The 24,706-nt window shown below is 41.8% G+C and overlaps 1 protein-coding gene across 7 annotated transcripts in view; it reads right to left on the reverse strand.

The window, feature by feature from the left end:
- Positions 1-24,706, reverse strand: part of LOC132378980 (tyrosine-protein phosphatase non-receptor type 13-like) — a 411,889-nt gene that overhangs the window by 275,973 nt on the left and 111,210 nt on the right. For all 7 annotated transcript variants that reach the window (XR_009507250.1, XR_009507249.1, XR_009507251.1 and 4 more), the window contains exon 6: positions 2,603-2,732. Coding sequence is in view for 4 of the 7 variants with exons in the window: in XM_059946390.1 (XP_059802373.1) it covers positions 2,603-2,732 (130 nt within the window). In the remaining 3 variants the exon portion in view is untranslated. The remainder of the gene's footprint in view (positions 1-2,602; positions 2,733-24,706) is intronic.

A 24,706-nucleotide genomic window follows, 5' to 3' on the forward strand; every position in this document is an offset into this window, starting at 1 on the left:
TGATAGAGGAATATAAAATTATGATGGGTATAGATAGAATGAACGCAAGCAGACTTTTTCCACTGAGGCTAGGGGAGAAAAAAAACCAGAGGTCATGTGTTAAGGGTGAAGGGGGAAAAGTTTAAAGGGAACATTGGGGGGGCTTCTTCACACAGAGAGTGGTGGAAGTGTGGAATGAGCTGCCAGATGAAGTGGTAAATGCGGGCTCACTTTTAACATTTAAGAAAAACTTGGACAGGTACATGGATGAGAGGTGTATGGAGGGATATGGTCCAGGTGCAGGTCAGTGGGACTAGGCAGAAAAATGGTTCGGCACAGCCAAAAGGGGCCCAAAGACCTGTTTCTGTGCTGTAATGTTCTATGGTTCTAAGCGGAATTTATTTAGTATTAAGTTGCTACTTCCTAGCCCCAGTGTCAGTGTTAGCTTTCAGTCTGAGAGTTTTAATTAACAGCCCTGTTGGCCTAGTGTTTATTATTTTTCTTTTTGTTCTGCGCAGTTCTTAGTAAAGTTCAGTGAGCATTTCATCCGCTTCAGTGTCTCTCCCTCTGCACTGGGGCCATAACTGCACACCTGTATCACCTCAAGTACACCATACTGAAATCCCTGTTCAATACAGATGGAAATGCCCAAGAGATCTCCATGTTTGGTCTTTGCTGTCACCTTGCATTGGGCAAAAGAGAATGGGATTATGCTTAGAGACATCGTCCAGCAATCACTGCCTACAACTGTGCCCGAATCACGTAATATAATGTTTGAAACAAGTAGACGTAGGTGGACATTAAAATCTTCTTAAACCCAAGAGATTCTGGAGATGCTGAAAATGTGCGCTACACACACAAAATGCTGGAGAAACTCAGCAGGTCAGCTGCATTAATGGAGGAGAATAAACAGGAGACATTTTGGGCTGAGAAACTTCACCAGGACTGAAAAGGAAGGGGCGAGAAGCCAGAATCTTCAGTTTGTGCTCCTGATGGAATCTTTAATCCTGTTAGATTAAGCAGGCAACGTCAATTACAAGGAGCAGAATCACATCAGTATTTTCAGTACGGTACCTCTAAACCAAGAGCAACAGTTTATTTTAAAACATTTCTTACAAAGGTCTTTCTCCAGGTGTTTGAGAGGAAGGCCCTGAATGCACTTCTGATCAGCTGCCTCTGCTGACTAGCATCATGCCACAACTGGACGCTTGTATGCCAGGATCAAGGCATAGAATCATGCACCACAGATAAAGGGCTTTCAAGCCCACTGTCCATGCTGAGCCTTGAGCAGCCATTTACACTTATCCTATCCTATACCCTGCATCCGCATCAACTCCACCCAAATTCTACCGCTTGCCTGCACACCAGAGAAAATTGACCAATTAACCAACCAGTGTGCGCTCCTCATCAGGACACCCATGGGAAGCCTATCCAGCCATGGGGAGAACATGCCAAACACCATACTGACAGCACCGGTCGGGGTTGAACACGGGTCACTGAAGTGGTGAGAAGCAGCTCTAACAGTTGTGTCACTGCAGAGACCACAGCATTATCTCTCCATGCAGCAAGCATTTAAGAATACAGTGCATGCAGAGTAGCCACAAACAAGTGAAAATCTGCAGAGCAACACAGACAAAATGCTGGAGGAACTCAGCAAGCCAGGCAGCATCGATGGAAAAAAAGTACAGTCAATGTTTTGGGCTGAAACCCTTCAACAAGACTGGGAAAAAAAATCTGATGAATAGGTTTAAAAGGTGGGGGGGAGGGGAGAGAGAACCACCTGGTGATCGGTGAAACCTGGAGGGGTGGGGATTAAAAAAAGAGCTGGGAAGTTGATTGGCGAGTTGGGTTGAGAGAGGGAAAAGGGGAATGTAAACGGAGGGGGAGGTTGGGGGGTTTTACCGGAAGTTTGAGAAATCAATGTTCATGCCATCAGGTTGGAGGCTACCCAAACAGAAAATAAGGTGTTGTTCCTCCAACCGAAGTGTGGCCTTATCCCAACAGTGCAGGAGGCTATGGATGGACATATTGGAATGGGAAGTATAATTAAAATAGGTGACTACTGAGAGATCCTGCTTGTTCTGGTGCGGTCTCCCAATCTACTTTGGTCTCACCGATGTACAGGAGGCCACACCGGGAGTGCTGGACACAGTAAATGACCCCAACAGACTCACTGGTGAAATGTTGCCTCACCAGGAAGGACTGTTTAGGGCCCTGGATCATCATGAGGGAGGAGGTGTAGGGGCAGTTGTAGCCAGCCAGTGGTGTAGTGGCATCTGTACTGGACTTGGAGGCAAGTGGACCCAGGTTTGAACTCAGCCACCTCCTTGCACGCTTTCCACCTTTACTGGGTTGAGCATTGAGCTAGCAACTCAGCCTCATAAGACAGACAAATACTAAAGGAACGCAAGGTTGCTGCCTGATGCATCAAGGCGCGGAAAGGAACAACAGCACGCAGAGTAAGATTAACAAGATATGATATGCAAGGGCTTAACCTGTCTGCTGGGTTCCAGCATTCACTGTCATTCCCCTTGACAAGCTGCAGAGGCAGTTTCTTGCAAAGCTAAGCACTCTAAGTAACTCGGTTACAGCACCACTGACACTCGATGCATTAAAGGACTACCTCGGTGATTACTGGTTCTGCGAGTCACAACAGGCATCTCGGGTAATGTTTTGCGATGGAACCTCTCCCTTATCGCTGAGCTCCGGTCGTGCTGAATCCCGTCAATGTCCCTCTGCTCTCCCTCATCCCTCTGTGAAGAGATCAAAAGAGAATTTGAAAGAATGTTCGTGGTGAGGAAATTCTCCACCAGGCAGCAAAGTGTTCCTGTTTTAGCAGAATTAATTTTCAAGGTTTGCCACGTTTATATTATAGGGCAGCCAATATACATTGTGCTACCTTTTGGTCTTTTTTCCATAGCCAACCCGAGTGCCCTAATTGGGTGGCAATGGAGTTGAGTTCCACTAAAGATTTATCTCTTTCTGCACTTCTTGGCTCTGTACTCCCTAGTAGTTTGTCTAGATTAATTGTTAACCCTCTTGTTCAACACACTTTGCGAATATGGGCTCAGTTTAGGAAATTTTATGATTTCTATGGCTTTTCCTCTTCTAGTCCTATCTTACATAATCACCTTTCTTTACCTATTATGTATGATTCAAAATTCCATGATTGGTATAGGAAGGGCATTAGACATTTTAAAGATCTTTTTATTGATAATCGCTTTGCATCTTTTCAACAGCTCTCTGCTAAGTTCAATCTGCCTAATACCCATTTTTTTAGATATCTCCAAATTAGACACTTTATTAATCCTTTAATTCCTAACTTCCCTGAAACGCCTGAGAAAAATGTTATGGATTTATTTCCTTCTATTAATCCATTGGGTAAAGGTTTAATATCATTTATTCGTGATAAATTAGCATTCTTACGGCGTGCCCCTGTGGATAAAATTGGAATGGTTTGGGAGCATGATTTAAATATCTCTTTATCTGATGAGACTTGGAACTCGATTCTCAAATCAGTTAATTCAACCTCTCTTTGTGCTCGCCATTGCCTTTTACAATTTAAGATTGTTCATAGAGCCCATATGTCCAAATCTAAATTATTTCAATTTTACCCTAATATTAGTCCTCTTTGTGATAAATGCAAAAGGGGCGAGGCCTCTCTCATTCATATGTACTGGTCCTGTCCTAGCTTAGAGAAATTTTGGAAAGATGTCTTCATAACTTTATCCTATATTCTGAATCACCACTTAGAACCTAACCCTTTAATTGCTTTGTTTGGTTTTTTGGGTGAGACAGATATACGTTTGAGTTCGACTAAGTGTCGAATATTATCTTTTGCTTTTCTCCTGGCTAGACGTTTAATCCTCCTTAGGTGGAGAGATGTTGCCCCGCCCACGCATGCTCAATGGCTTAATGATATTATGTCCTGCTTAGACCTTGAAAAAATTCATTATTCAGTTCTTAATTCGGATATAAATTTCCATAAAGTCTGGGGACCTTTTATTGAGTACTTTCATAACCTTCCTCTTAATTAAGGTTTTTTTTTTTCGGTCCCTTGCTTTCAGCTTTTTTTTTGGTAGTAGGCATTATTATCTTCTGTTTTCAAGTGTATTTACAGTTTTAGGGGTTTGAGTGCCCTGATTTATATTCTCTATATTGTGTTGTGGTTGGTCTGGAGTTTTTTTTTGTTGCGGGGCTTGGGGAGGATACTAACTTCACATGACTTCAATTTGGGTGCTTTCTCAATTATCTTTTTTGTATTATATTATTATTTTATGTTTATTTTTGCACTGTATTAATTTTCTTCATTTTGGTTTGGGGTTTTTTCTATCTGTAGTGATGTAGAAAATGCATAAAAAAACAATAAAAAAAGGTTTGCCACACTGTAGAGAAATAAAACTTGACAGCACCTCAAATTCAAGATGCAACTTAACACTAAACTCTATGAAACTATTCCATACACTTCATAGGTGATAGGTCAATAGCCGGCTGCACCTCATTTATGTTTCAGATAAGCACCAACAACATATTAAACATAATTTCTGATCTATGAAATGTGATCTGATCACCAAGTCTACAATAAATGATTGTTCCAAGTTAATAACTGCTCTGGCAAGAAGATCACTAATGCTAGTATGGACCATGGGGAACAATAGCACACTTTCCTCCAGCCCAAACAAATTTACTGCTACATTGCTAATTTTATATCACCCCTTTTATTCTACCTTGATGACAAGTCAAATTTATAATATTGTATAAACATTTTTAAAACACCATATATACTACATCAACTACACTCCCTCAACATCCCTCTCTGTTATTTCATTGTCACTGAGACACAATTTGCATTTAACTCATTCATGCTAATACATGGTCAAGGGACAGCTAATTTTGTCCCAGATGATTGTTTCTTGAATATCACCCAGCACTGAGATTCAGCTGACCAGTCTGTAATGACTGGATTTATCCCTGCACCCCTTTCTGACAATGATTTCATATATGCAATTCTTTATTCCTCAGGTGGCATGCCTCCAAACGACAGATGTTTGGAAGGCTCTGGCCAAGATTGCTGCAATTCATCCTCTTACTTCCCTCAGTAACCTGGACCAAGCATTTCATTCAATTTATAGTGCCTATAGAAAGTATTCATCCCCCCCCCCCACCACCACCTTGGAATTGTTCACATTATATCGTTTTAAAACATTGAATCACAGTGGATTTAACTTGGCTTGTTTGACAGTGATCATCAGAAAAAGACTCTTTCTTGCCCAAGTAAAAACAGATCTCTACAAAGTAATCTAAATTAAAGACGAATATAAAACACAAATTAATTGATTGCTTCATTACTCAACCCCTTCAAGTCAGTATTTAGTAGAGGCATCTTTGGCAGCAATTACAGCCTTGAGTCTGTGTGGATAGGTCTCTATCAGCTTTGCACATCTGGACACTTCAAATTTACCCAATTTTGCTATACAAAACTGCTCAAGCTCTGTCATATTGCATAGGGATCATGAGTGAACAGCCCTTTTCAAGTTCAGCCATAAGTTCTCAGTTGGATTGAGGTCTGGACTCTGATTTAGCCACTCTAGGATATTAACTTTGTTGTTTTAAGCCTCATGTATAGGTTGGCTCTATGCTAGGGGTCATTGTATTGCTGGAAAACAAATCTTCTCCCAAGTCACAATTCTCTTGCAGACTGCATCAGGTTTTCCTCCAGGATTTCCCTGTATTTTACTGCATTCATTCTACCCTCTACCTTCACAAGCCTTCCAGGGTCTGCTACAGTGAAGCATCCCCACAGCATGATGCAGCCACCACCATGCTTCACGGTAGGGATAGTGTGTTTTTGATGATGTGAGAGGTTTGGCTTATGCCAAATATACCATTTAGTCTGATGGCCAAAAAACTCAATTTTGGTTTCATCAGACCACAGAACCTTCTTCCAGCTGACTTCAGAGTCTCTCATATGTCTTCTGGCAAACTCTAACCAAGATTTCATATGTTTATTTTCAACAGTGGCTTTCTCTTTGCCACTTTCCCATAAACCCGCGATTGGTGAAGCACCAGAGCAACAGTTGTTGCATGTACAGTCTCTCCCATCTCAGCCACTGAAGCTTGTAACTCCTCCAGAGCTGTCATAGGTCTCTTGGTGGCCTCCCTCACTAGTCCCCTTCTTGCACAGTCAATCAGTTTTTGAGGATGGCCTGCTCTTTGCACATTTACAGCAGTGCCATATTCTTTCCATTTCTTGATGATTGACTTACCTGTATTCCAAGGGATATTCAGTTACTTGGAAATTTTCTTGTATCCATTTCCTGAGTTGAGTTTTTCAATAACCTTTTTGCAGAGTTACTTGGAGGGTTCTTTTGTCTTCATGGTGTAGTTTTTACCAGGATACTGACTCACCAGCAGTTGGTCCCTCCAGATACAGGTGTATTTTTACTACAATGAATTGAATCCTCTTGATCACGCCGCAGGTCTTCAAAGACAAATCTCGATTTAACTAATTATGTGACTTCTAAAACCAATTGGCTGCACCTGTGATGGTTTGGTGTGTCATATTAAAGGGGGTAAATACTTAAGCAATCAATTAGTTTGTGTTTTATATTGTAATTAATTTAGATCACTGTAGAGATCTGTTTTCACTTTGACACAAAAGAGTCTTTTTCTGTTGATCAGTATCAAAAAAAAATGTCAAATTAAATCCACTGTGATTCAACGTTGTAAAACAATAGAACATGAAAACTTCCCGGGCAGGGGTGAATAATTTTTATAGGCACCGTAGGCACAGACAGCTTTTCTGGCACCAGTTCTTTATTAAACTTTAGCTCATCTAGTTACATCATTCTGTGCTGAAACCAGAAAAAACTAACGTTATCATTGGAGTTGGAACTCTGAAAAATAAACTATAAATGCAGGCAACACTCATTTCAGGTTTGGGGACCCTTCATTAGAACTGATTTGCGTGTGTGCACACAGGTTTGTGTTCACATGCACATAACTGCAGAGAGGGTGCACAGTGAGGTTCAAGCATAATCACGTAAACGCAGGCTCAACTTTAGGTAAATGCCCACAGGCCCAAATTCAGATGCCCTCATAAACACATACACACTCTCTGTCATATGTAGACACAGAGTATCTGAGAGGCTTTGCAGCTCTTCAAAAGAACTATCCAATTAACCCACTGCTCAGCATTAATTTACATGCTTCAGGCAATTACTTGGAATAATGTCCTGTTTTATTACCAGGATGGACCAATTTCAATTATCACATGAATTGGTCACTTTACCCTCTGTTGATTAAGACAAGGAATATTCAACCCTGAACAGCTCCAGCACCCTTGGTTTGATACTGACCTGCTATTTGGTGTTTGCACATTCTCCAGTGTAAAGGGATTATAAACTATTAAATTTACTTGCTGATAGTCATCACTAAGAATTTCCAGTCTAACCACTTTGTAGCAATCTAGATCTAAAAGTATCAGCAAATGTCTTCAACTGTCCCACCCGTACTGTAAAGTCACTGATCCATGATCATTCAATTGCTCAGATCAGACCTAGACAAACCAGCCATCCCTGGACCTGGTCTATTAGGAAGGGGCTTTATGAGGTCTGGAGGAATTCCAAAGTAGTGCGCATTTATTCATCTTTTCTTTAGAGTCGTAACCAATTTCTTAGAAGACTGAAGGAATTAAAGGTCTTTCCAGACAAGACATAATCCTACGGGAAATGGAAGCTGTTCTTGTTTACATTTTCTATACTTATTTTTGTTATTATTTAACAGAGAAATACAACTTGGCTGAGATTGTTTGACTCGTGCAACAATCATCCAGTTTAGACATTAGAACATCGCTTGGCTTCCTAGTGGATATGGACTGCCCATTGAGTGTGGCAGATACAAGAGAGACTACAGATGCTAGAAATCTGAAGTGACAGACACAAAACATTGGAGGAACTCAGCATGTCAGGCAGCATGTATGGAGGAAAATGACCGGTCGATGGTTCAGGCTGAGACCCTTCATTCATGAGAATTCGGATGATACCGGTCAACCAGGAGGAGGAGTATATGTAGTTACCCTGATATTTAGAAACAGGCTCTAGACCAGTTACCAAATTCACCAGAATTACAGAGCAAGAGGGGCCTGGGTACTTTACATGTTCTGACAGGATAGAGAAGCAGAGCTGCAAATTTTTTTAAAAGTAATTGCAAAGCTTTAGATTAAGTGAAATGAAATCAATTTCAAAAGCAGGAAGCATACAGTAACATTCTGTCGCCATGTCTGTGAAATTAAAACTGAAGAGGTCCTAATGGTGAGATACAAGAGGCTAACGAGACGCTGGAATCAAGAGTAAAAATCAAATAGTGGAGGAACTCCAAGGCTCAATTCAACTCAGTGTAGGAAGGAGTATCTGTGGGACGGGAGAGGCAAAAGAATTGTCAAGGCTTCGGGTCAATACCCTGTATCAGGGCAGAGAGTGAAGGGGGAAGAGAGCTGATACAGAGATGAGAGGAAGGGGCGAGATAGGATCTGGTAAATAATAAGTGCATGGCAGAGGAGTGAGGATGTTCTTGCTCTGAACACATGGACACTCTGATCCTTTCCCTGATACTCCAATTTTCACTCTCTTCCTAAAGGGGAGCTTGCAGGTTTACTTGCGAAACACCCCCTGTGCAGCCAGATGCTGAAAGATTCAGCAGCAATTGATAGGATCGTGAGAGAGATTATGGGGATATCATCATCACCATCTGAAATTCTGTCAACAACATTTGTGCTATCAGCAAATTTATACTTGGAGTTGGAGCTGTATCCAGCCACACAGCAATGTATGTACAGTGCACAGAGCAGTGGGCTAAGCACACGTCCCTGAGGTGCACCAGTGTCAATTGTGAGTGAGGTGGAGATGTTATTTCCAATCTGCCTTGACTGTGCAGGGAAGTTCTTCAGGATTCTGACCTATTAATTTCCTCTCTACAAGTGTCACTAATACAGAATGCCAGGCTGCCCCTTTAGCTGCCGCTTGTGCAAATTGCCTTTCATACCTCTCCAAATCACAACAGCTGTAGTTCAAAAGAGCTCCACTCACTCTAAATTGCTATGAGACTGTGAAATGTGTTGCATAATCACAATCTCTTTATATTGCTTTGGAGATTAACACCACATGCAGTAGTATCTAAAAATGCAGACAGCTTCAAATTTTAGAGTACTGCTTTATAAAACCAAATTAATAACATGGGAGTAAACTAGAAAGTGTTTGATATAATCCAACATTAGTATATTTTTTTCTAGGGAAAGGGGGTGCTACGACAGTAATTCATTTGTCATGGAAGCTAGGAATAACCACAGAGATTTTGGGGACATTGCTTGTTGGATAATAAAAGTATAAAAACAATGGAAGTTTGCATTATCAAAGGATCGATTAATGAGCTAGGCTAAAACTTTGATGGTTAAGGTGTTGCATGTTGCTGTACTCCAGGAGCTGGGTTGTAGGAAGGATATTGAGGCTTCAGAATGTATACAATGCAGAATGACTAAAGTGTTGCCCAGCATGAAGAGAAAAAAACACATGTGGAAGATTGCAACCACAGAGATTATGCAGATGCTAGAGCAACACACACAAAATGCTGGAGGAACTCAGCAAGTCAGGCACCATCTATGGCAGGGGTCGGCAACGTTTACCACTGAAAGAGCCATATGGACCCATTTCCCACAGTAAAGAAAACACTGGGAGCCACAAAACCCGTTTGACATTTAAAATGAAATAACACTGCATACAACGGTTTTTTTTGCCTTTATGCTATGTATAAACAAACTATAATGTGTTGCATTTATGAAATTGATTAACTCCTGCAGAGAAAACGAAATTACATTTCTGCATGCAACAAAAACATTTTGAACTCCGAAAAAAAGACGTTGGGTTGAAGGTTACTCCATAGTTAGCCTACCTTGGATCGAAGAATTAAAAGAAAGCGCGCACTGGCGGGTGTCAGGCATTGGCAGTGGTGATGTATATTAATAGCGATAAAAAAACACGTTGTAGCAGTGTGCTACACGCAGCGCTAAAATAATGACACTGCAGTCAAAGATAACTTTATTTGAACTAAACAGCCTTGCTTTAAAGCCACCCTCAACCCGCCCCCCATGGGCGCGGATGCTCCAAAAGACACGTACTCACAAACCCCTGTAGGCTATCTCCCTTAGCCGGAACGGTGGCAAATTGTGAGCCGGTTCGGATGTGCCAGGAAATGGGGTCTCCACAACGTTTTATTTAGATTGTACAAGATCACCATAATCTTCAAATTTCGAATTACATTTCAACTAACAAACCACGGGGAGCCGCAGCACAGAGATGAAAGAGTCGCATGCGGCTCCGGAGCCGCAGGTTGCCGACCCCTGATCTATGGAAAAGAATAGGCAGTTGATATTTTGACCAAACCTTTCAGTGGGATCCTTCATCAGGATGAAGGATCTCATTTTGAAATATTGACTCTTTATTCAGTTCCATAGAGGTTGTCTGAGATGCTGAGCTCCTCCAGCATTTTGTGTGTGATGAAGATTGCAGTTAATTGATAGAATCATTTGAATTAGGAGCTAAGTAGAGTTGAAGATTAAGGAAAGGTATATTGGTAAGATATAAACATGTTGCTCAGGGAGTTTAGAATGAATGGTTGCATGCCAAAGAGTAAACCTGTAACAGAAGGCAAGGGAAACTTCTTTACAAAATTCACTTTCTAGCTGAGGCACAGACAAGGTTAAAGCTAACCCTAGAACCAAGGAAGCAGCTCCATCAAGCAGTATTTCCCTGCCTGAAAATCCACCACTTATTCTCTGTTAAGAGGTAACAGCAGTCAAGCCCTCAGCAGGAGTGGCATTCTCTATGAACTGTGGGTAGCCCAAATGAGGAAGTCAACACAAATGTGTGGCATTATTGACTCAGGATGGTGATAGTTGTTTTGACAGCAGAGATATCCAGGCTTCAATAACTCAGCTGGCACAAGAAGGCAATGAGTGGATCACAGCTGAATGTTTTTTGTGGAGGGCCTTCACTTCAATGTTAAATATCGGTCAAGCTCTCTAGACTGAGGAAACCACTCGGGATAATTGCACTGGAGTCACTGATGAATCCATCACCACAGCTTGAAACTGTAAATTGTATCAGGTGGGTGCAAGAATTTATTTGAAGCACCGCACTCTTGCTGTTATTTAATGAAACTGTGGTGATTCTAAGACCTTGTCGTCAGGAGTGGTTACCCATGGATAGCACTCTTTATTAGAAGTATCAGCTGAATTCAACACGGCTTGACACTCTGCAGGTGTGCTGCCTCCAGCTGTTAGTTTTCTTCCGTTTCCTCTGTTTTTTGTTAATTCATGGTTGAAAGGTGAGTTTTGGTGGCAAAACCAGCATTTATTGCCCAACTCAAATTGGTCTTAAATGGTGACAAAGAACCTCCAAGAGCAATATGTAGAATAGAGTGAAAGGCCTGAAGATGGAGAGAATGATTTCATTAGGAAGATATTCTAGGAAGTCCCTTCAAAACTGAGATGAGGAGGAATTTCTTTACCAAACACATGCTGAATCTGTGGAATTTGTTGCAACAGTGTTGTGGAGGCTGTCATTGGGCATATTTAAGGCAGAGATTGACAGGTTATTGGTTGGTAAATGGGCTAAAAGTTAATTGTAGAAGGTGGGATCTGCAATTGAATGGGGAGCAAACTCAGTGGGCCCAATAGCCTAATTCTGTTCCTCTATCTTGTGGTCTGATGGTCAGAGTGACTTGTTAGGTCATGGCAAAGGGATAGTTCAGAATTAACCAGGTTAATCTCTTATCAAAGAATGCATAAATTATACAACCTTGAGATTTGTTTGGTTACAGGCAGTGTCAAGGCAAGGAACCTGAAAGAACCCAATTAAAAAAATAAGACTAACCCACCCCCCACCACCGTGCCCACAGAGAAAGAGTAAAAACAAAACAAATCACGCAGACAAGTGAGCAACTACAACAGCATTCCAAACCAAACTGAGTCCTTAGATCCAAATCCCCGGAGCAGGCCCAAAGCCTCAGTATTCAGTTCATCATGCTAGCAGGGAAAACCACTGCAAAGTTTGCAGACACCAAGCATAGCAGCCAAGGGCAGTCACATAGCCCTAGCATCATGGAGAGAGAAGTCACCAGACTACCTGGGATGGCTTTTAAATTGTCTGAAACCTTGCACTAGGACCTGGACCCTCCACCAGCAAATCGCTCTGGACCAAGATTTCACTGCCAAAGGAGCCAGTTTCGACCTCTTCATATCAGAGTGTTTCAACCTTACCCGACTCTCAACATCCTCCCTTTCCAGTCAATACAGGCAGGCATTCAGATTATCCAAACTGTGGATTGTATCTTGCATTGCAACCCGGGCCTCACCGCTGAGAATCGCTCCTGGCCTTGAACATTCTGACCTAGATATTGCTGGCAAATAAGCCATTCTCAACCTCTCCAATTCGGCTCAGTGCTTTGAGTGATCCGCCCTCCTACAAAGGATAGTTGGACGGGCAGCAGAACTCCTCTGCCTCGTCTTCTCCCATCGGAATCATTCACTCCAACCAGCATGGCTCCAACTACAGACGCGTCGATTTTGCAGCGCACCAGCAGGGCACATCCTGCAAACTCGCTTTGCCTTCACTCATTTCTTCGTTGTTTGTAATGATAGTTTACCACAATTAACTTCAAAAAATTGTTATTAACAATGGTTTTAATTGAATTCCTTTGCTTTCTCACTACAGGTACACTGTTGCACATCTTTGGTAGCACCATCTTAAACCTGAAGGCTCTGTTGTTTGGACCAGGATAGATCCTCTGAGATATGGAACCCAGGAACTTGAAGGTGCAAACCCTTTCCACTGCTGGCCCCTCAGTGAGGATTGGTGGGTGTTCTCCCAACTTCACCTTATTCAAGTCCACAATTAGTTCCATGCTCTTGCTGACATAAAGGGTAAGACTGGTGCTATGATTCTACTCAAGGTTGATGTTGAGCTGATCTACCTCACTCCTGTACACCACCTCGTCAGCATCTGAGATCTGCCAACAACAGTGGTGTCATTGGCATGACTGTTGGTATCCACCACAGAATCAGCCATGACACTCCTGCACTGTACCCTTTAAGGGATTAGTTGATTGATGACTCCTGCCATTGTCATATCAGCTGGCAATCCAGAGAAGCTGGAACAGACCTGGAGGAGTTTGTAACTTGAAGAGACACTACTGCCATTCTCCATGTCTGAAGAAGGGAAGTAACCAACATTCCCATTTCTAATCAAAGGTCCAGTAACCCTTTCCACGTTGTGCATCAGATTTCTCCATTAATGAGTAACTCCAGCAAGACACATGCTGAGGCACTGCTTTCTGTCGAAGGAACATGATCAAAATCTGCCTCCTGATAATCCCTCACAGAAGTTGTTTCTTAATAATTTTCATATTTTTCCATCACTCTGGATAAATTCAGATCATGACCTTTCTGTTCGTCTGAACAATAACAAGTTATGAAGACATTGTGCACTCACATGAAATTTTTGAAAACATTTTTCAGATCCCAACAGAGAAGGTTGCTCTTAACTCCATCAACCTTGCAACGTCCTCCTCACTAAACACCTGGGGACTGGAGACTAAATTCGGAGAGCTGTCTCACAGTCTGGTAATGCAACAGCCTGACACAGTTGTACTCACAGAATCATCATTCACAATGTGCCAGATTTATTCAACCTGAGCAATGTGTCAGAGTTCTATCTCAAGAACAGATGCAACTCCTGATTACCAGCTACTGTCCTCCCTCAGCTGAAGAATTAGTGCTCCTCCATGTTGAACAATACTTGGAAGAGGTACTGAAAATAGCAAGGGCACAAAATGTTCCCTGGATTGGGAGCAGTGTCCATCACCTCATCCTCACCAGTCAACCTGTGGTAGGTGCAACAGCCCATTATAGTACTGAAGTGCAATGTACTGTTCCTGTGGGGAGAAGCATAGACTCAAAGCAGATGAAAACTCAAAGTGGGCATCCTGAAGGTCCTGAGGACCATTAGCAGCAGTAGAAATGTCCACCAGCACAAGCTGTAACCTCATGGGGAGGCACATCCCTCCCTCTGCCACGGCAAACCTGGGGAATCAACCCTCATTTCATACAGAAAGGCATGCTGGGAGTGGCACCCAGGCAATCTGAAAGTGAGTTGGGAACCTGGTGAAGCCCCATCTCCTGTACCTAGGTAATCAGGCACTGGACTTCCTGCCTGTTAAACAATAAGGTTAGCTTATATAGACAACGTAAAGCAAGGCTACAAGCTTTGGCCCTGCTACATCTAGTCATGAATGGTAGTGGAGAAATTAAACAGCTAACAGGAGGAAACAGTTTCAGGAACATCACATCCTCAGAGATGGTAGGGATCAGCACATGACTAGAAGATACAAGGCTGAAGTATTCCCAATACCTTCTGTAAGAATGCAGAACAGACGATTGCATCTCCCTCCTGAGATCCCCAGCTTTACCAAAACCAGTCTACAGACGATTTGATTTGCTCCACAAAATATCAAGAAATAGCTGAGTGCACTGGATACAGTAAAAGCTACAATCCAGACAGCAGCAGTGCTCCAGAAACCAGCTGTGCTTCTAGCCAAGTTGTTCCAGTCTAGTTACAACACAGGCATCTATCCAACAGTATGGAAGATTGCCCAGCTAAGTCTTGTTTACAAAAGGCAAGACAAGTCCAATCTGGCTAATTACTACTCAACCAATCTACTCTGTATCATAGGTAAAACAATGTAAACTTTCAACAGCAATGCTATCAAGCAGTACTGACTCACTAAGAGCCTGCACACTGACTCCTAATTTGGGTTTCACAACGTTTATCTCAAGACCTCATCAGAGCTCTGGCCCAAAGACTAACCAGAGAGTGGAATTCCAGAGGTAAATGAGAGTGACTATGCCTGAGTAATTATGACATCAGGATGTCCTGGTATAACTGAAGGCATTGGGCATCAAAAATAAACACTCCAGTGGTTGGAGTCAGAGCTCACACTTAAAAGAAGCTGAATGTAGTTATTGGAGGTCAACTAGCAAAGCCCAGCACTTCACAACAGTACTTCCACAGGATAGTGTCCTGAGCCCAACTATCTCCAGCTGCTTTATCAATGACCTCCCTTTCACCATAAGACCAAAAGAGGGAATGTCCACTGAAGATTGTACAGTCAATCCCATTCAGATTTCCTCAGCAAATGAAGCAATCCACATCTGCATGAAGCTTTATTTTGGACCCATTCAGGAATGGGTTTGATATGCACCAGCAAAGACAGTGGCCAGACAAAGAACATTTGCAACAAGAGTCTGACCAGCTAACCCTTCAACAGCATTTCCAATGCTCGAACCACTATCTACAACCTGGCTATCACCAGAAGTTCAAATGGGCTTGTCACTTAAGTCCTGAGGCCACAGAGATCTTCAGAGACTACGAACCCTGAGGCCGGTGACTCACCATTTGGAATCAGACCTTCGAGTCTGCTCCACCATCCATCATGGCTGATTTATTATCCCTCTCAATCCCATCCTCTTGCCTTTTCCTTGTAACCTTTGATACCCTGACTAATCAAGAACCTATCAACCTCCACTTTAAATATACCCAATGATTTGGACTTCACAGCTTCACCAGCCTCTATCTAAAGAAATTCCTCCTCATCTTTGTTCGAAAGGGACACCCTTGTATTCTAAGGCTAGATCGCCCTGTTGTGGTCTGTAACTTCAAAACATTAAACTAATCAAAACAAAGACATGGGAGTCTGAAATGTGAGTTTAACTTTGTGTTTACTTTTAAATGAGGCATGTGCGTATCATGTGATTGCGCCATGATGTACGCATTTCACATATTTTACATATAATCATAATGAATTACATAAACAAAGAATGCTTAATCAAGCAATATACTTACACTACTTAAATATTACTGAAATATTAAATGCACAACACTCCTCCCTGCTTAGCAATAAACTCCAACTCAATATAGAATGCATCTCAACTATATACACAATATAATACAACTACTATACAGACATCCACAAGATAGCAAATTTTCAAAATGTCCCATTCAGGCCCAAAAATGTAATCACTGGGAAAGCTTTCTTATTCATGTGGAATAATGTCTTTCCTGACAAAGGGGATCACTCTTCTTGGCAGGTGAGGCTTGTGGCTGTGAAAACAATCTCTAGGGTCTTCTCCATGGTGGCTGCAGGATTTGATTCTGACACATCAGAAAGCGGTTCTGCCAGCTCTAGACACCTTTCTTCTCCTTCCTTTTTCTCTGTCTAATTTGTGCATTTTGATCTTGGGAAGTGCATTTAATTCACTGGTGTATTCTCTTATTCATGCTTCTATTGCTCCCTTTATGATCTGATCTCTTCTCTTGGTTTCCTCATCCACACCAAGATCCAATGAATCCTGTTTTCATATCTTCATTGCCTCTTTTCATTTTGGCCTTCCATTCATCCAGCTGCGCTTTAGTCTTTACATTTACTTTTAAAAGCAACTTTCTGTCTCCCAATTGAAGCTCATGCAATAACCATAATGCATTCTTGTTCTGTATACTCACAAAAGTTGAATACTTACCACTTCCAGCTTAAAACCAAGAGTAACTGTCTGATCTAATTTACAGAAGCTTTCTCAGATATGTTGCCTACAAAAACTGTTGTAGTCAGACCACTGCTTTCATCACTTTCATGATTCCTCTGAGCAGCATGGTCCTTCCTTAGTCCAATGCGCTTTCCAGCAGAGATTGGCACCAACACCCATTTGCCCTATGTTGGGCAACAATTCAAGGTGTACAGCATGGAGACAGTTGTGGCATTATCCAGTACGCTGTGGCATGCAAATAGTGAATACATCTCCAACAAAGTTTAGCGGTCTCAGCCAATAACAGCCCCACCATGCTGGCACCTCCTCTTTTTACGACATACAGCCCAATGATGTATGTTAGTTATTGTATTTCACTGTTAGAAACGTTATTCCCACAGGAGTTGTCTTTTCTCCAGTATAAGTTCTTACTGGATATCTGCACGCTTCAGTTCAGTACCTCTGAAATGCCATTCAAACTAATTTAGTAGAATGACTGGAACAGCCAAGCCAGTGCCCCATTCTGTTTCAATCAATTTACCATTCACTTCCGGTGTAAACCATACTTCGTGTCTATCGTTACTTTTCACATTGTAATTCTGCAAGCTAGACAGTCCTGTGTCACTCTCATCATTATCAGAGTTTTCATTAACAGCATATATAGTGCTCTTTTGAAACTGAAACTTGCTTTTTTTTTTAGCTTTTTCTCCTCCCTGTGCAGTCCATTTATTTCTGTCTACCTGGCACGTACTTTGTATCTGTCCAACTTTGTTGCATTTTCTGCAAATTTCACCTTTAAACCTGCATTGGTCTGGTGTATGTGAACTCCTGCTAAAATGGTGACAAAATTTGTTTGGCCAGGCAGGTTTCTGTTTCGACGTTGCAATTCTGTTCATTGCTGAGTCCAACTCAATTGTATCTCTGTGTTTTGTTTCCAATGATACAGCAATTTCAACTGCTCTTTTTAATGCAAGTTGTGCTTCAATTAAGAGCCATTTTTGACTGCTTTCTTGTAAGATTCAACAAAAAATACAATTCAAATTCAAAATACATTTATTATCAAAGTATCTCCTTACAGACAGGTAAAAGAGAAACCCAAATCACAACTAAATGAAAACTCAGTGCATCATTAAGCCAAAAAGGTTAAGTCCATCTTTGAGCTGAAAAGCTCTTCAATTCAGCCACATACACTGAAATGGACTCCCCTTCCTTTTGATCCAGCTTATGAAACCTAAAGTGTTCTACAATCAACAAGGATTTCGGTTCTAAATGTTCCTGCATTACTTTTAACATATGGGCAGCAAAACTCATTTTGGTTGGTTTGGTTGAAGCAGTCAAACTCCGAAGCACACTTGTTTTTCATTGACTTTAAAATACTGCTTAATTTGCTCAATATACATGAACCAGTTATCTGCAGTGTAATGGAACGCTCAATCTTCATTTCTGCTCTATTTTATGACTATTATCACCCAGTATTCATGGTTAATGAACTCCTCAATTCTTCCATTTTCTGCCTATTTTCAAACTCGGCCATTTCTACATCTGCTACGTTGTATTTTTACCCAACTGTTTCTCACTGTACTTTTTTTTAAACTTCTCACTGCAATTCCACACTACGGTATCCATCTCGGGTCTGTTTTTAAATTACCTCATCGCCACTGTTATGTTTTGTTGCTCCAAACCATTAAACTAATTCAAAGAAAGAAACAAGAGTCCAAAATGCAAATCTAACTTTCTGTTTACTTTTAAGCAAGGTTCGCGCATATCATGTGGTAGCATCATGATGCATGTAATTCATGTATTTTTATAAATAACCATAATGAACTATATAAACAACAAAGAATGCTTAATCAAGGTTACTCAAATATTACTGAAATATTAAAAACACAACATTCCCTACTATAGGAAACAACCTCTCCACAGCAATTCTATCTAGGACTTTCCATGCACATACATATTGTTCTTGCTTTATTCAATCATGAGGAATCCACAAGCATAGATAGAGTATAACAAATTAAGTTACGAAAGTGACCCAACCAAGCAAAGATGCAAAGTTTATGGTTGCCAAGACTTTATTTAGGTTATACAGCGTTCCCAATTTAGCAAGAGATTCAAATGTGGGCCAGGCAGGAAATGCATCCAAAGCTGCTAAATCCGAAGGAGACAGCTGGAAAAGTAGGGCAACAGGAGCGGCTCAGACCCAGGAAGGATATACCTTGAACAAAACCTCTCTGCAGGTTATACTTTCCCTTAATATTACAAATGTTACATTTTTAAATGTAGCCGGCTACAGAACCTCACATCCTTCATAATTCTCAGAGCGTTTCCTAAATGGTACAAAACACCTCCAGTCTCCCAAAGTTATTGGATCCATGGCTGATTTACAACTTTGCACAAGTAAACAGAATTCAATGATGCTGAGATTACAGTAATGGTACTAAAGAACTCAAATGCCAGGCAGCATCTATGGAATATGGAATCCTGATGAATGGTCTCAGTCCAAAACAACCACTCTTTTCCATAGATGCTGCCTGGCCTGCTGAGTTCCTCCAGTATTTTGTGTGTGTTGCTTTGGATTTCCAGCATCTGCTGATTTTCTTGTGATTGAACTCTGAGGTCAGATTGGGAGAGGATATCAGCAGTGGCTTTAATGACTCCTGTATTTTCTTCCTTGCTCTCAGGATATAACAAAATCTATTGACTATACCTCATTGGTATATGCTGAGAGAAACTTTGCAGATACAGTACTTTACTGATCTTGACTGATATGCCATTGCATTGCTGAGGCAGAGCTGCAGTTTCAGAAATCCCCACCTACTAGATGGCATTAAACAAAGGGCATGTCTGCACTTGTCAGGTGAAAAATCAGGATCAGAATGAGCTTTACTATCATTGACATATGTCTTGAAATTTGTTGTTTTGCAGTAGCAGTAAAGAAAAAGACATAAAAATGACTATAAGTTACATCACATAAATATAATTAGGAAGAAAGCATGACAGTGCTCCTTCCTTAGCAGTCTGTAGAGGTTCAGCATGTTGTCGAAAACCTTGGCTAGCCTCTATAGATGTGTGATAGAAAGAGTGCTGACTGGCTATATTAAGGCTTGGTATTGGAACACCAATTCCTCTGAGCGGAAAATCCTGCAAGAGGTAGTGGATTCGGCCCAGTACATCAGGGGTAAAACTCTCCCAATCATTGTACACATCTGCATGAAGCATTGTTGTATTGACACACATTGACATCAATGGACCTGGGGTTGACAGGGTGAACAGCTTCAAGTTCCTCGGCATCCACATCACCAAGGATCTCACGTGGTCTGTACACACCAGCTGTGTGGTGAAAAGCACAACAGCGCCTCTTTCACCTCAGACGGTTGAAGAAGTTCAGCATGAGCCCCCAAATCCTAAGGACTTTCTACAGGGGCACAATTGAGACCATCCTGGCCGGCTGCGTCACTGCCTGGTATGGGAACTGTACTTCCCTCAATCACAGGACTCTGCAGAGAGTGGTGCAGACAGCCCAGAGCATCTGTGGATGTGATTTTCCCACTATTCAGGTCATTTACAGTGACAGGTGCATATAAAGGGCCTGAAGGATCACTGGGGAACCAAGTCACCTCAACCACAAACTGCTCCAGCTGCTATCATCTGGGGAATGGTACTGCAGCATAAAAGCCAGGACAGCCGCTTCCACCACGTCACCAGACTGATTAATTCACACTGACACAACTATATTTCTAAGTTATATGGACTGCTCCATTGTATATCTTACTATACATATTAATTATTATAAATTACTATAATTTGCAGATTGCACATTCAAACAGAGATGTAACGTAAAGATTTTTACTCATGAATATGAAGGATGTAAGAAATAAAGTCAATTCAATTCAATTCAGAGATCGTCTCCTCTCAGGCCATGCTCTTTTCTTGCTGCTGTCTGCAGGTAGAAGGTACAAGAGCCTCGGGACTCACACCACCAGGTTCAAGAACAGTTACTACCCCTCCACCATTAGGCTCTTGAACAAAAGATTAGCTACACTCATTTAAGGACTCTTAATCTTGTTATTTAATGCTCATAATTTATTGCTATCTATTTATATCTATATTTGCATAGTTTGTTTACAGTGAACAGTTCCTGATGTTTACAGTTTAGTTACTGTACTATAGATTTGCTAAGTATGCCCGCAGAAAAAGAATCTCAAGGTTGTATGTGATGACATGCATGTACTCTGATAATACATTTTACTTTGAACTTTGAAAATAAATAAGTAATGTTACGAGGAATGTTACGAAGTTACGAGGAATGTTGACGAGGGTAAGGCAGTGGATGTGAAGTTACGAGGAATGTTGACGAGGGTAAGGCAATGGATGTGAAGTTACGAGGAATGTTGACGAGGGTAAGGCAGTGGATGTAGTCTATATGGACTTCAGCAAAGCCTTTGACAAAGTTCCACATGGAAGGTTAGTTAAGAAGGTTCAGTCGTTAGGTATTAATGCTGGAGTAATAAAATGGATTCAACAGTGGCTAGATGGGAGATGCCAGAGAGTAGTGGTGGATAATTGTTTATCGGGATGGAGGCCAGTGACTAGCGGGGTACCTCAGGGATCTGTTTTGGGCCCAATGTTGTTTGTAATATACATAAATGATCTGGATGATGGGGTGGTAAATTGGATTAGTAAGTATGCCGATGATACTAAGGTAGGAGGTGTTGTGGACAATGAGGTGGGTTTTCAAAGCTTGCAGGGAGATTTATGCCGGTTAGTAGAATGGGCTGAATGTTGGCAGATGGAGTTTAATGCTGAGAAGTGTGAGGTTCTACATTTTGGCAGGAATAATCCAAATAGAACATACAGGGTAAATGGTAGGGCATTGAGGAATGCAGAGGAACAGAGAGATCTAGGAATAACAGTGCATTGTTCCCTGAAGGTAGAGTCTCATGTCAGTAGGGTGGTGAAGGAGGCTTTTGGAACGCTGGCCTTTATAAATCAAAGCATTGAGTACAGAAGTTGGGATGTAATGTTAAAATTGTACAAGGCATTGGTAAGGCCAAATTTGGAATATTGTGTGCAGTTCTGGTCACTGAATTATAGGAAAGATATCAATAAATTAGAGAGAGTGCAGAGACGATTTACTAGGATGTTACCTGGGTTTCAGCACTTAAGTTACAGAGAAAGGTTGAACAAGTTAGGTCTCTATTCATTGGAGCGTAGAAAGTTGAGGGGGGATTTGATTGAGGTATTTAAAATTTTGAGAGGGATAGATAGAGTTGACGTGAATAGGCTGTTTCCATTGAGAGTAGGGGAGATTCAAACGAAAGGACATGATTTGAGAGTTAGGGGGCAGAAGTTTAAGGGAAACACGAGGGGGTATTTCTTTACTCAGAGAGTGATAGCTGTGTGGAATGAGCTTCCTGTAGAAGTAGTAGAGGCCAGTTCAGTTGTGTCATTTAAGGTAAAATTGGATAGGTATATGGACAGGAAAGGAGTGGAGGGTTATGGGCTGAGTGCGGGTAGGTGGGACTAGGTGAGATTAAGAGTTCGGCACGGACTAGGAGGGCCGAGATGGCCTGTTTCCATGCTGTGATTGTTATATGGTTATAATGTGAAAGACAAATAACCCGATAGTGTTCATGGACCATTCAGTAATCTGATGGCAGAGGGAAAGCAGTTATTGTTAAATCATTGAGTGTGGGTGTTCAGGCTCCTGTAGCTACTCCCCAGTGGTAGTAATATGAAGAGGCCATGACACAGAGAGTGAGGGTCTTTAATGGTGACACTGTCTTCTTGAGGTACTGCCTCTTGAAGATATCTCTGGTGCCATATCCTTTGTGTGATAGCTGGCTGAGTTGACACCCCTCTGCAGATTCTTGTGATCCTGTGCACTGGAGCCTTTATATCAGGCAGTGATACAGCCAGTCACAATGTCCTCCACCATACATCTATAGAAATTTGCTGGAGTTTTTGGTGACATACAAATTTCCTCAAACGCCCAGTGATGTAGAGCCACAGGTGTGCCTTCTTCATGACGTTGGATCCAGAGTAGATCCTATAACATGTTAATGACTAGGAACTTGAAGCTGCTCACCTTTTCCAATGCTGACCCTTCAACGAGGACCACTATGTGTTCTCATGAATTCCCCTTCCTGAAGTCCACAATTAATTCCTTAGTCTTGCTGATGTTAAATACGCCTCAACCAGGTTAAATACGCTGTAGCACTATTTTGCAGAACCATGGGTGCAGGTGGAAATGGGGGTGCTGTGGGGAAGTGGGGGGGGGGGGGTGATTGCCTTTGGTGTCCTGGGCATGTATTATCCTTTAATCACCATCACTTAGAACTGTGCTATCTCATTACCATTGTTAGCATTGTATTAGTTTATCATTATCACCTGTACCCAGGCATAGTGAAATGCTTTTGTTTTGCGTGTTGTTCAGACTGATCATGCCATACGTTATCACACTGAGGTAGGAGAAAGCAATATAGAATACAAACTATAATGTTTCAGTTACAGGGAAAGTGCAGAGCAGTTAGACAAATAACGTACGAGAGCCATGATGGGGTACATCGGGAATTCAAAAGCTGCAAAGTTCCATTTTTAGCATTTGAGTGGTCTGTTAACAGTGGGATAGAAGTTGTTCTTGAGTCTGGTGATCCATGCTCTTGGGCTTTTGCAATATTCTGTGTGATGAGAGGCCGAGGCGAGCATGGTGAGGACCCAAGTGCTGGAGTATCCAACACTGGAATTGAGACCCAATTTCCAGACTGAGATGAGATCAGGGTTCTTGACTGGATGCTAAACGTGAACTTGACAAGACTAGACAAAAATCCAAATGAGACAGAAATCCTAGATGTAATCACAGGCTGAACTGAATTTGAGCTGATGATTGAGCACCGGACATAAGTTCAGGTACTCTTTAAATACCCAAAACTTGGTACCGAACATGGCCACCAATTAGCAGAGTGGGCCAGAATCTTTGAAGGGACAGTGCCAGCTATCCGTACTCCAGGGAATCAGAGCATCTAAGTCTAGAGGCTGCACAGTTGGGTCCGTGTCATAACATTCTGCCTGAGAGTAGAGGTGAGAACAGAGAAGTACCAGGGTGGGAGGGTTTTGATTATGGAAAGCAGCAGAAATGGAGACAAAATCAATAGAGGGGAGGTTAGTTTGTCTGATGAACTGGGTGGTGCTTACAATTCTCTACATTTGCTTGAGGCATCATTTATTTGTCAGACTTGCTACAATACAACTAACACACTCTGATATCCTAAGAACTTTGCGGTTTAGGAGGATAAATTTTGGTGCCTCTTTGTCAAGTAACCAACACATACTCACTGTCACATACTTCCCACCCTGAAAATGCACAGTCAATGTGACATGAAGCAATCAGTAAGCAGGAGACTTTTTTTTTAATATTATCCTTGCCCTTATCAGTCTGAACTCACCCACCATATGGCATTGCATTTACATAGCACCTTATCATCCAAAGGAGCGACACTAGATGGCTACATGTATAGTGGGGTATGGAAGGCTATGGTCTCGGTGCAGGCCGATCGATGATGGTAGGCATTTTAAATGGTTGCGGCATGAACTAGGTGGGCTGAAGGACCTGTTTCTGTGCTGTATTTCTCTATAACTCTATGCTACTGGACAAAATTAGATACCTGTCATAGAAAAGCAAATGGAAGGATACCAGGCCAAAGAGGCAGATTTTAATGAGCGTCTTAGCAGAGAAAAGAGAGGGAGTGGTGTCCAGAATTGCTGTTGCTTCACTAAACCTGTTGGAATTAAGCCTTTCTCTGAACTGTGATCACATTGCACAGCAGTACAGGAACAAAGGGAGGCTGGACCCAGTCATAACAAGGAGTTGTTCTCTTTGTTTCTCGTGATTTTTGTTTCTCTACTTAACTGGTGTCTGCTCTACGTCACTGGCAGTGATGGGCCCCTGGGAACTCACTTCCACTTTCACTCTAATAAAGAACTGTCTATTACCAACAGAAGTGAAGGATTCATGGAGCCAGAGGTGGGCAGAAAATACTGCTCAGGAAGAGTGATTGCCAAGAAGACAAACCATGCCAAGCTGTCCTACCTATTATT

This window comes from Hypanus sabinus, chromosome 21 (assembly GCF_030144855.1).
Source record: "Hypanus sabinus isolate sHypSab1 chromosome 21, sHypSab1.hap1, whole genome shotgun sequence".
In the NCBI taxonomy this organism is placed as follows: Eukaryota; Metazoa; Chordata; class Chondrichthyes; order Myliobatiformes; family Dasyatidae; genus Hypanus; species Hypanus sabinus.